This window comes from Fusarium graminearum, chromosome 2 (assembly GCF_000240135.3).
Source record: "Fusarium graminearum PH-1 chromosome 2, whole genome shotgun sequence".
Lineage (NCBI taxonomy): Eukaryota > Fungi > Ascomycota > Sordariomycetes > Hypocreales > Nectriaceae > Fusarium > Fusarium graminearum.
In genome coordinates, this window is record NC_026475.1 from 777,715 (window position 1) to 789,168 (window position 11,454).

Here is an 11,454-nt window from a genome sequence, read left to right on the forward strand (position 1 = left end):
TGTCATTATTCTGAAACCTCAGGTCACAAACCTCCGATATGTCAACAGTTCAGCTTAACCACACCTCAACAAGAAGCTTGCTGGCGCTTGTCATCCTAACCTGTAGGAATCGAAGATACTAAACTTACCCTCTTGCTTTAAAGTGGATGTTGAAGTTTGTAAAGAGGGGAAAGGGGTTGGGGACAATCGATCGATGCGTTGTCTCTATTATTGGACGTATCTCGACCTATGGCGAGCACCATCGAAACAACAAGGTGTATGGGTCAAATCGAGGAATAGGCAGACTCTGTTGAAACCAAGTGTAGTGTATCTCTAGAACAACTACCTGGCCATCCCAACAATTTCGGTCGAATATCATTGGCAACAATGCTGAACTCTACCTCGGCCGCCAAGTTTTCTGGCACTGGAGCTCGCGGGCACCCTGACTGCAGACATCCATCATTGACTACCCTACTACCCCAGATTGAGGTTGCAACATGCCAAACGAACCCTTGTTTCGAGCACCTTGACACCTCAGAGAAGATGGTGTTGTTACCCTTGAGATCCTCGACATGGAGGGACCCTGAATCCGTGACATTCCCGAACATTCTCACGTGCTTAAATTCCCCTTCCACCAAAGGTTACCGGTGGCATTACGGTATGCTTATTCACGGCCAACTAAAGGCGATTCCTTGTTTACTCCGGTTGGCGTAAAAACGACTCGATCGTCGGCTTCAGACGGAGAACAAATCCCGTCTAAAAGATCACTTGACCCCGATCGCGATCAGAGAAAAGACCTAGAACGGGCCATGACATGCCGCCAGATGTAGCTCAACGTGCCGGGATTGGCTCCAAGGAAAGGGGCATCGACATGGCGTTGAAGCTTAGCTTCTCACAAGGTGGACTTCGAGAGAGTCATGTCGTCATCGCGCATCGCAGCTGCTGGAGCGAGCGACCAATTAGAAGCTTGTCCCTGAATCGTGGATCCATGGAAATCCTCCAAAGTGGGAGCCTCAAGATGGCCTGCAAATGATCACCAGTCTTCCCGAGCCTCGGATAAAGCCATCACCCAATCATGAATCTGTTTCTGAAAACTAACTCTGGCACGAGGATCCCCCTCCCCAGACGCAAACAATAATGCGGGTTTTAGTTAGAGGCGTCGGTATTCCTTGGCTCCTGCTCCCAAATTGGATTTTCCCATGGTTGCTATGACGCAGTAGACAGATAGCTTGACAATCCAGACGCTTCTGACACGGCAAACTGACGTCATTAGCAATCGTGATCGCGCAGTGCCCCGCGATGCTCCTGCCTCGCAAGAGGTTCAACGAAGCAATTGCCCGGCACCTACCTAGAGTTTGAATGCCCGTGAATCACTGCCATGCCGCTTTCCTCACAAATCACTACTTAAACCCCAATCCCTCCCACCTTCAGACTTGTTCTTTTCTCATCATCACACATCAATCCAATCCTCACTCACAAACACTTTCAAACAAACCAACCCCCAAACAACCAACCACTATCACAATGGAGTCCCTCAAGCAAGGTGTCAACTACGTCGCTGAGACCGTTCAGCAGGCCGCCTCTGGTGCTTCCAAGGAGACCAACAAGCAGGTCGCCAAGGACAGCAATGCCCCCATCGGCACCCGGTATGTCTTCTCAACTTCAATAACAGCAACACCCACTAACAATCATCCAGTGCCTCCGCTGCCAAGGACGCCCTGTCCGACAAGGCCGACGAGAAGACCCATGAGGGTAAGGCCAGCGTCCACAAGGAGGCCATCTAAGTTTGTCTTAATCGAAGAACGACATGATACAGAAATCACCTTCTGAAGACATGGATCGCAACGGCGTTGAAAGGGAATAGCGTTGGGACTACATAGGCTGTATACACCTACACCTAATACAAACAGTCAAATACCACAAACTACTCATTAAATGTTTTTGAAGTGATCTGAAGTTCTATAGGCCATACACTGTAGGATCTACCTCGTTGAAGCCACCTCCAGTGCTCTTGACCACTGGATAGCTACACAAATTGACCGCCGAGCACAAAGAATGACACTAGTAGGCCAGTTCATGCCTATTAGACCAAGCTCCAGGCGATTTATTTTTGTGGTCAAACTCCAGAGGCAATATTTCCATTACCCGCCTGTCCTAGTTCTTCCGTGCCCGAGCTCAGTAGGGCATGTCTCAGTCACTTTTTATCACATTCGTTGCGTTTGTCTTGGTCCAAGGTCAGATGAGACTCGGACGTTCGGGCTCTGCATGCGAGCTATATCCATTCATAGCCTCTGAAGCATCTCAGCCATGTACTGAGATAGTCAATCAATCACGGGTCCCTACTTTGCCCAGCGCTAACAGCTGTCACAGACGTCTCATCGCTATGCAATTGAACCCCAATGCCTAGCAGGGCGAATACAGTTATATATGTCTTGTGACACTAACCTCAAGATCGAGACCGTAGGACTAACCCTTACATCATTATGAAGGGATTCTGAACTGGCAGCAGTGGCCCAAAGTACGAACCCACTACTTGCGTCAAGGATAGACTAAGTTTTAAGTCAACACGTGTTACAGAATGTAGCCACATCTCGAAATGGAGAGGCCACCGAGATCTCACAGTGATGATGAATGAGGTTGATCGGTTGAATAAGCTTAGTGATGCAGCATGGACGCTGTAAGTACCAACATCACTTGCTATCATCGCTCTACTTGTCGGTTGCGGAATTGGCGAATATTCAACAGCACGGTAGATTCCCTCCAGCGTACTGGACAAGAAATCGATCGGTACTTAAGTGACTAGGCCAACACAATCTTCATCGACGTCAAACTAGGTAGCTCTGTTACACAGGTCTGAAAGAGTTCCCCGGAAACATACAAAGAGAGCCAACCAGGACGAAGACCCTGGTGCATTTCACGAGACTGTACAGGAGGACACTGAGTCAGGCCGGTGATAGAGGATTTGACCCAGCGCATGTGATATTTTTAGTCACAGAACAATTCAACGCCAGCTATCGATTTTGAATACGGAATACAAGAAGATTGAATCTTCTCCTTGCTATCGGCTAACAGGTACTCATCAAAGGCACCATCTTCCTCACCAGAACACTCTCCATCTTCAGCCGAAAGCTCGTCCGCAGCCGCATCTCGTCATGCACCTACCAGCACCGACATCCCCGTTGACAAGTCTGCAAGCCCAGAGGCTAGTTCTTCACGAGTGAAGAAGCGTAAGGCGAAGGCTACCCACCCAAAGACTTCTGAGTCCAAGAAGCCCTAGCTGGAGGCAAAGCCAAAGAAAAAGGCTGACAAGAGTGCGATGTAATTACTAAAGCATACAGATTCCATATGAACTGAATGGTCTGAATGGACTAAGATAATCGATAACTGAGAAACTTTTGGAAGGTAAATTACAGGCAGTCTTGATCACTGGGGATGAGGGAAGGGCACAAATAGTGGGTGAACAGGAGAGACCAGTTGCTAGGGAGGATGATGGAACAGTGAGAGCGATCCTTATCACAATCATGTTCCTAGCAGGTGCAGATTGAAGGAATGCAAAGCACATAGACCAAAAGGGGAAACCGGTTTGGTGAGAGTTACGGTGGAGGTTGAATTTAATTGTTCTTCTTAAACTAGGTACCTGGCCTAGGCCACAGATTAATGCTATTGATAGCCTATAGTACCTAATCTAGTATTTCTTGTATAGTTTGAATAACATATTGATGCACTGCGTTTGTCTATTAAGCCTCTCAAGATTTTCGAAGGGCAAAAAAGGCAAAAGAAGAATTGATGCGTAATCTGGGAATCGAACCCAGGGCTCCCCGATGTCGCTTACATGGCAACGGAGAATTTTACCACTAAACCAATTACGCTTCGATATATGAGCTGCAGAAATCTGGTACTATGAAGTTCTCTCGGGGCGGTTGGAGAAAGATGCCTTCCAAGTATCCTTTGATGAGCAGTGTGTTGTAAGTGGACAATCGGTTCAGTGTTGTGCCGCAAACACGTCAACTTTCAAGATTTACTTTATTGTTGAAAGCTTGTCCATCCTTAAGGTGAATTTATTATTATCCTGTTTTTGTAAGAAACTCAATTATCCAACGTCCAATATTGTCTAAACTCAAGGTTGCCAAACGGCTTCGATGATACTCATCCTACACCCTTCCGACCTTGTTACACCCTTTGAAGCTGTCAGTAAGGTGATGCGGAGAACAGTCGTTGAACAAATAACTTACCTTAAAAACGAATCGCTCGTCAGCAGCCTTGAAAAGCTCCTCAAACTCCTTTTCTGTTCGCTCTTGGGAGTTTAAAAGAGTCAACATCAGTAGATCCATGCTCCGCATAAGCTTCTCATCCCAGTTATTCTCAACCCCAGGCTCGCGGAGACAGTGGTCATTGATGAGTATGCGGGCCCCAGGTTTGAGAGCCGGTATAAGATTCTTCAGAATTGTTACAGCATAATGCGAAGCTAGGTTGTGAAATATCCACCTAAAGTAGAACACTTCATTTTTGTCAGCTCAAATCTCGTATCAATGGTCTCCAGGTTGCATCTTACCATCAGCGCCCCGGACAGGCTGTTCCGTGAAGAAGTCGTGAGCCTGGAGCGATATACGTTGGACCACCCCTTCATCTTCGCATATAGGATTCGGGGCACTGCTGACGGTTTTTGGCAAATCTTGCACAACGAATTTCATCTTGCTCCATTTCCTAGCCAGGTCCACGCACACGAAGCCATGGCTCCCGCCGACATCCACGAATGTCCCCTCATTGGCGTTCACATCAGAAAAGTCGTAGCTGTCAACGAAATGGCCAACTTCGTAGCCCTCTCCTCCAGTGAGGCTTGCCATTGCTACCGCGAATCGCTTGCCTCGTGGAGGGTCTTTGCCAAATGTTGCAAACATGGGCTCTTTGTCAACCGTTCCCCAAGCATGGTTGAATCCGGTCCGCGTGAGCGAGGTAGCCTTTGGGTCGGCACGAAGAGCTTCCAGAGTGTGTGCTCCCGCTGGAAAGAAATCTTCTCCGTTCAAGCCCACCCAGGCTTGAAGATTGGAGTCTTGAGCAAGGATTTTGGAAGCAGCACTGTGTGCTATAAAGCCCGGCATGGGTTCCTGGAAGATACTGTTCGTCACAGCATGACGCAGAGCGCGGGCCAAGTTGACAGAATCCAATGTGGTTCTAGTTTGAAGATCTCGCAAAGAAATGGGCTCATCTAATGGGACAAGATCGTCTTTTGAGTATCAGCAACTGCTCTGACCGTAGAGCAGGCTTACTCACATATCTTGTAACTGTTGAGAATCTGAAGACTTAACGTGTCTAGATACTTTTGCTTGTCAGTTCTGAAGGAATATCCCGAAAGAAAAAGACTTACACTCCATATACCCCATCTGATAGTCTCTCTAGGTCCTCTTACGAGAAGTTCTAGTTGCTTTGTTGCCGATGAAATCTCCAGTCTGCATTTCTGTATGTCCTCCGGTAGCTTAGGGAGGTCATTGGGGGCGTTGACATCAAATCCCAGATCTGGAAGTCCCTTCCTCTTGAAATAATTGTCAAGCTTTTCTGTCTCTTCGGCAATCTTCATTGCCAACTGTACCATGAGAGATGTCTCTAAACTTGGCGAGCCATGCGAGTATGGCGGAGTGAGTTCTTCTTCACCCATTTTAACAAACTACGTGATGTAGTCGTGCTTCACGGTCAACGTTGCAATACGCAGTACGTATGGCTTTGGGGTTGCGTGATTTTATACATTTCAGATTTCCATTAACGACCCAGGATAATTCGAAACTGCAGGCGACCAGCAAGACCCCATGCGGGTAGTGGGTATGTCCAGAACATGGTCGGCTGGAGCTATTCCCACCATCCTCATTCCTGGTAGTGCGGATCGAAAAGGTGGCGAGATGCCTTTAGCCCAAGTCTATCTTGATATAAGAACATTCATGATTGGCGTGTGTCCTGCAAGCTGTGGCATTGCCTTGGAACGAAGTCGAGAAATGACCTGGAAGTAGTACTTAAAGTACATGACTAGGATTATTTGTTGCGATGACACTGTTTTGGTTAGGTCTCGAGCTCACCCGTTCCTCTTTCCTCCCTCTCTGCAGGCTAGTGCCAAAGCTAACATGGATGTAATGGTGTGGGTGGCATGAAGCTAGGTTCATATTAAGCGCCATGGAGCTTGGCCGCCTTTGGCTGCAAAAGTAAATCTGAACGATGGTCATCTTTCGCACTTCCTTCATGTCGGAGTCCGTTCTAGGCGTTCTGAGCGTTTCCTTAAAATATGATGTGACATTAATGGCACGCAGATTATTGTGGGGAAACGGTATGCATTGAAGACAGGGTAAATAGAAGAGACAAGAGACAGGTAATGTGTCTTCTGGATCATTGTACTTTTGCATATATGAGCAAGCTGAAGTGGTGCTGTCTATCAACTCTTGGGTTGTAGTGCAGGCTGTGGATGTGCCTTGATGTCAGAAGATGTTTATCGAATCGGTGTTTTTTGTACCCAAGGCTAGGCTAATATTGTACCTGGCACTTATTTCCGGACCAGGCTTGCCTCAATGGAGTCGAGATCCATGGGCAGTTCGTCGGGGAACAAAACAGCGCCCCCCAGCATTCCACCTGGAATCTTTAGCGGCTCCACGTTATGATGGCGTCCCTCGGACCGGCACGTCCTTGGTTGCAGAACGATGTCAAAGCTGTTGGCGGATTTTTCATGTGTTTTACCCTCTTCTCTTTTTTGTTTTCTGGCCCGGCGCTTTTAGTACGGCTTCTGCCCATAAACGATGTGCATGGGCATGTATAGTAGCGCCGTGTTGTCGCTGTATGCCCTTCGTACACTGACGAGAAAGACTTCAATCTGCTCGCGGCTCCATCCCATCCCTCTGGACATGGGACCGAGAGCAATGGCCTGGATGCCATCATTTAATATAGTACGCCAATAGAGCCCGACGGTCTTGAGAACTTGATTCTTGGGCCAAGTTCCAAGAGGGACATGGAATATTCGCTCAGTAACATTAACAAAACCGGCTGCCTGCATCTTGATAGCTAACTTGCCTCCTGCGGCGGCAGGGAAGTCGACACCAAGTGCTGCAAGACCCTCGTTGATGTAGGTCCAGTATTGTGCAATTGGGTGGTCGCATGGCTTGATGGCTTCACCTGTTCTTGCGTTGTGGGGGTAATGATGAATCTCCTGGAGCTCCATCCAGCCTCCAGGCTTCATGTGCCTTTGTTACGTGAGTACGACGTCGATGGGATGGTAATGGGAAAATGGCACTCACTCTAGGGCGCTGTCAAAGAGCCGAGGCCAATCTTTGACTGCTTGGACGGTATGGCGGGAATGAACATAATCAAAGTGATTCTGTGGATGAAGCCAGGAAGACTCGACATCGTCAACCATGAAGTGAACGTTAGGCGGCAACCAAGTTGGTTGAATTGGAGAGAGGTCGATGCCGAGAACATTGGCACTGGGATATTGCTCGCCCACTATTTGAGTGTTAGCTGTCGAAACGTACACGCATGAAGAAAGGTATTCTTACTCTCGATCGCCCATATTCCTGTACCGGTTCCAATGTCGAGAATATTTTGAGGATTGTCGCCCAGTGGCGCAAAATGCAGATTCTGACCTGAGAGAAGTCTCACCATGGCATGCTTCATGTCTTCTCTCTCCTGTTCCACGTCGTCGTTTGGGAAGTTATATGCGCCGGCGCGAAAGCTGTGGTAACGGCGACCATTCTCGAACATGTAATCCCGAACGGATGAACCAATGGATGTGCTTGCAGAGCTCATATTATCACTCCCATATCCAGCATCGTCTGTAGAATTGTACTCGTCACTGTCTGCGACGATGGCTTCTTCGGCCTGGGCGAGAGCTTGTCGAGACATGGCCTCCTGCTCTATAATCGACATTTTTGGGAACATTGAGATTCCATTAGGGTGAGTGAGTGGCGACGTGACCCCGGGATCGTTGCGTCGACCCTGTTCGGAGATATCTGAAGCTGGAGAGCCTGTTGCACGATCCATTCGGGCTTGTTCCTTCAAGGCATCGTATTGTTTGCTAGTTTGTGTAGGGGGGCTGACGCTGTAATTATCGTGATAGTCCAACATGGTTCGTCGAACTTCTGATATCTCGCGGTCGTTGGACTTGAAAGCACCAGAGCGCAATTGGCCGTGGGCAGATAGCTCATCATAGTCAGTAGCGTCCTCGCGCTGCTTCTTATTGCGTGGTTCCTGGTCCATCGTGATTGAAGTGTGTAAGTGTGTGTAAGTGCCGGAAGGAAGACGGGTATAACAAAGAAGCAGTTGGCGTCTGGTCGACTTGGTGCGGATATAACAGGACAACTTTAATGTCTAAATAACAGATGGCCGATGATCTGCGCAGGCTAGGGCTTCGCCACGGGTCTTGTCGATATTTCGTAAAAGGGTCGTAAATGAAAATGAAGATTGAAACAACGTGCGTGGTCCGGTGACGATATTATCGACTTGGTTGTTGTCCAAGGTTAGAAGGGCAGCTGGCTGGTATGATGGTATTCGGCGTCAAAGCCACATGGATAACACGCGCAGAGACAGGCAGATCCCAAGCAATGTGTTTAAATGAAACAGATTCTGCAGTTGCAGGAGGAGAGTTACATGTCTGAAAAAGAGGCGCATGAGAATATGTAAGTACAATACACACACTTATTAGACCAGCGATCGTTCCAACCCGCACCTGCTGTAGGTACAGTACATACCTTGGAGCAAACCAAACGCTGGTGGGGCTTTCGCAGGCAAGGGATCCGACAACAGTTGGTTGCGGTATAGATCGTGCCAAGAAAGTGGCAGATTGCCGCCACTTGGATTATAAATACTGACATATACTGGTTCTAGCCAAGCCGCCCGCCTGTTCTTGGGCTTGTCCATCGTTAATTGATCATTGACAGTGGCTCAAAGTTTGGTGCCGAGGCGCTTTTCTCTCTCCCTCCCTCCCTCTCTGTCTCTGTTCCTGTAAGCCCACTAACGATTAGGGCATCCGATCAGACGAATGGACGGGCAAACCTCACAAACAAAGAAAATAATGGGCTGGACCTAACTCAACCTTGGTAGGTTCTTTCAGGGTTTCCTGGATTACCTACCTAGTTTACACTACCTGCCTAACCGTGTTGTGGTTTGATGCCCAGCATACCGCAGGACTGTCCGTAAATCAACCTCTAATCCAACATATCCGCGCCCCCCTGAGACATCGAATTTGTGACAAATGACCAGGTGTAGACTCCTCATATATGATGTACCAAACGAGCCGTCACTTGATTAATAGCGGAGCAGTATCCGTATTTCCATCCGGATGGTCCGAGCAAGAGCAAATCCGCTTCACAAGTGACAAAAGCAATACTGAAGTGCGAAAAAAAAAAAAAAAAGGGAGCGGGATCAAAGCATTGACATGAGGCTGTTATCAATACTTGAGGCTCCTCACCAATGTTTGCTTGATAGCAATAGCATCCACCTACCTTGTCTACCTTCGTAGGTACTAGGTAGGTAGCTGCGTATTGTACTCAACTTTGGCCTACACAATTGACTGATGGTGGCATCGAGGTCAGGGTAAACTAAGATGAAAGAAAAGAGGCACCCACTTTTTGAAAAGAATTAACTTAGACCACTAACTTACTAACAACGTAACAACGTAACAACGTCATCGAGGATTCTCTGTAAATCACTAACCCAACTCATCACCGAGGCTGTCGATATACTCCAAATGTCTCAACCCAAATTCGTCCATTGCGTTGGAAACCCAGCATTTAAACCAGATGGTGCTATTGAAGACATCGACCGCCAGAAGGAAGCTGTCGACTATCTGCTGAAGAATGACCTGTACAACGCCAGTCGAGTACTATTCCAGCTTCCCGATCCGGATCCCTACACATATCATGCCATAACAAGTGTAAAGCTTGCCCAGGTGCAATCTGTCGTGAATCTCGGAGGTAGTAATGGCCTGCATGCCTGGTACCGTGACGATGACGGCTCACCAGTAAGATCTTACCCGTCAACAACCTTGGAGGAAGTGGACAGCAAAGAGACTGATCTGGACAGAGAGACCCGCCTCCTCAGACTGATGTTGAAGCATATGCCTCTATTTTCAGACCATCAACGGCCACTGGTGCGGTTCTCAAGAACCTGGGGACCAATGCTAAAAAAGGCTCAACGAGAAGTGAGGTCGCAGCCAATCTAGAGAGAAAGCGATATCTACACCCGGGGCTCGTAACGAAACTCACTATTCCCAAGTGCAAGAAACCGCCTAGTACAAACCCATATCTCGATTTCTGGATGTGGTCATGCCACTCCCTAGAGTGGTGCGGTCCTTGCCCGGCATCAGAACGTGTTGCCACAAGCCATCACGTTCTGCCCATCTTCATGCACCACTTTGGCTGTGCAACACCAACTCATGAAAGCCTCTCCATTCTCAAGATCCTGGCTGATGGGCGCCCTATTGCGGATATAGGGTCAGGAAATGGATACTGGGCCTTTATGCTCCGTCGTTACGGCCTGACAGTACACGCGGTGGATAACATGCAGAGCGAATGGCGAGTCAATTGGGTCAATGACACAGTAATTTCCGACGGCACCAAGTGGTTGCACAAGAACTCCAATGGAAAAGAAATGGTACTCCTACTCGTGTACCCTGTCGTTGGCGGTGGCATAGGTGGTGGCACTGAGGGAGGCTTTACGAGAAAGCTCGTGGCTGCATTCGAAGGCGACACTATCGCGGTCGTGGGCACGCAAAACCGAAACGGTTACACAGGATTCAAGGGAATAACTATGGATGAGTTTATGGAGAGTGAGCATAAGGATTGGACCATGGTCGCAAAGGTTGCCTTGCCTTCGTTTCCTGGAAAGGATGAGGCACTGTATGTGTTCCAACGCGGCGAAAGAGTGCCAGTGCAATAGAAGACAATATTGAGACAGTATACATTGCACTTATTCCTATAAAAACGCGTACCTGTCTTGTCTAGATAGACTCTACTGGATGTGTTGTTTAGGGACTCGATGATGGAAGCAAGTTAATCGCCTGCTAGGTATACTATGATTTCCTAGACTCGCTCTAACCTGGTATTCCTCCATGTTCACAAAACATCTTACAGTACCTATGTTTAGAAATAGTTGACTTTACAACAAGTTTTATGTTCCAGATATACAGATCTACAACCCACCAGACGGTGAATGATGCCTAAACGTACTGCCCAGCACCTTGAGCCCAATATCGCCTCGATAGATTTCCCGCTCAGGTGACTTGGCGATTCTCTCAGCACAATGATAATAACGTCATTGTATCTCTTCACGAAATGACCATCAACTAACACATAATCCGATCTCAATACTACCATCTTCTTTACCGAGCACAGCCCAGTGAGGCCCCGCAAAATGACAACCTATCCGTCCCCTTGTTTTCAGCCTCAGCCTCTGCCTCGTTGGAACAGCCACACTAACCCCCAGTTAAGCGGCCCGGTAGCGTTCGGG

At 48.1% G+C, this 11,454-nt stretch overlaps 5 protein-coding genes and 1 non-coding gene across 6 annotated transcripts; 3 read left to right on the forward strand and 3 right to left on the reverse strand.

The window, feature by feature from the left end:
* Nucleotides 1-1,082: 1,082 nt before the first annotated feature.
* On the forward strand, nt 1,083-1,915 carry FGSG_08743 (uncharacterized protein). Its single transcript, XM_011321682.1, has 3 exons — nt 1,083-1,090; nt 1,436-1,625; nt 1,676-1,915. The coding sequence occupies exons 2-3, from the start codon at nt 1,504-1,506 to the stop codon at nt 1,761-1,763; spliced, it is 210 nt and encodes a 69-aa protein (XP_011319984.1). The 5' UTR covers nt 1,083-1,090; nt 1,436-1,503; the 3' UTR covers nt 1,764-1,915.
* A 691-nt stretch (nt 1,916-2,606) lies between these two features.
* FGSG_13304 (uncharacterized protein) lies at nt 2,607-3,256 on the forward strand (the record flags this gene model as incomplete). Its single annotated transcript, XM_011321683.1, has 3 exons — nt 2,607-2,656; nt 2,831-2,929; nt 3,052-3,256. 3 exons carry the CDS (start codon nt 2,607-2,609, stop codon nt 3,254-3,256), a joined length of 354 nt encoding a protein of 117 aa, XP_011319985.1.
* A 510-nt stretch (nt 3,257-3,766) lies between these two features.
* On the reverse strand, nt 3,767-3,848 carry FGSG_20699. Its single transcript has one exon. It is a non-coding gene; the product is annotated as a tRNA-Gly (tRNA).
* Nucleotides 3,849-4,094: 246 nt separating this feature from the next.
* Nucleotides 4,095-5,772, reverse strand: FGSG_08742 (uncharacterized protein). The gene is made up of 5 exons (XM_011321684.1): nt 5,345-5,772; nt 5,251-5,296; nt 4,532-5,203; nt 4,212-4,477; nt 4,095-4,156 (listed from the first exon to the last, which is right to left on the reverse strand). Exons 1-5 carry the CDS (start codon nt 5,630-5,632, stop codon nt 4,097-4,099), a joined length of 1,332 nt encoding a protein of 443 aa, XP_011319986.1. The 5' UTR covers nt 5,633-5,772; the 3' UTR covers nt 4,095-4,096.
* Nucleotides 5,773-6,727: 955 nt separating this feature from the next.
* Nucleotides 6,728-8,205, reverse strand: FGSG_08741 (uncharacterized protein; the record flags this gene model as incomplete). Its single annotated transcript, XM_011321685.1, has 3 exons — nt 6,728-7,193; nt 7,248-7,452; nt 7,482-8,205. The coding sequence occupies 3 exons, from the start codon at nt 8,203-8,205 to the stop codon at nt 6,728-6,730; spliced, it is 1,395 nt and encodes a 464-aa protein (XP_011319987.1).
* Nucleotides 8,206-9,694: 1,489 nt separating this feature from the next.
* FGSG_08740 (uncharacterized protein) lies at nt 9,695-10,884 on the forward strand (the record flags this gene model as incomplete). Its single annotated transcript, XM_011321686.1, has 2 exons — nt 9,695-9,967; nt 10,030-10,884. 2 exons carry the CDS (start codon nt 9,695-9,697, stop codon nt 10,882-10,884), a joined length of 1,128 nt encoding a protein of 375 aa, XP_011319988.1.
* Nucleotides 10,885-11,454: the final 570 nt, after the last annotated feature.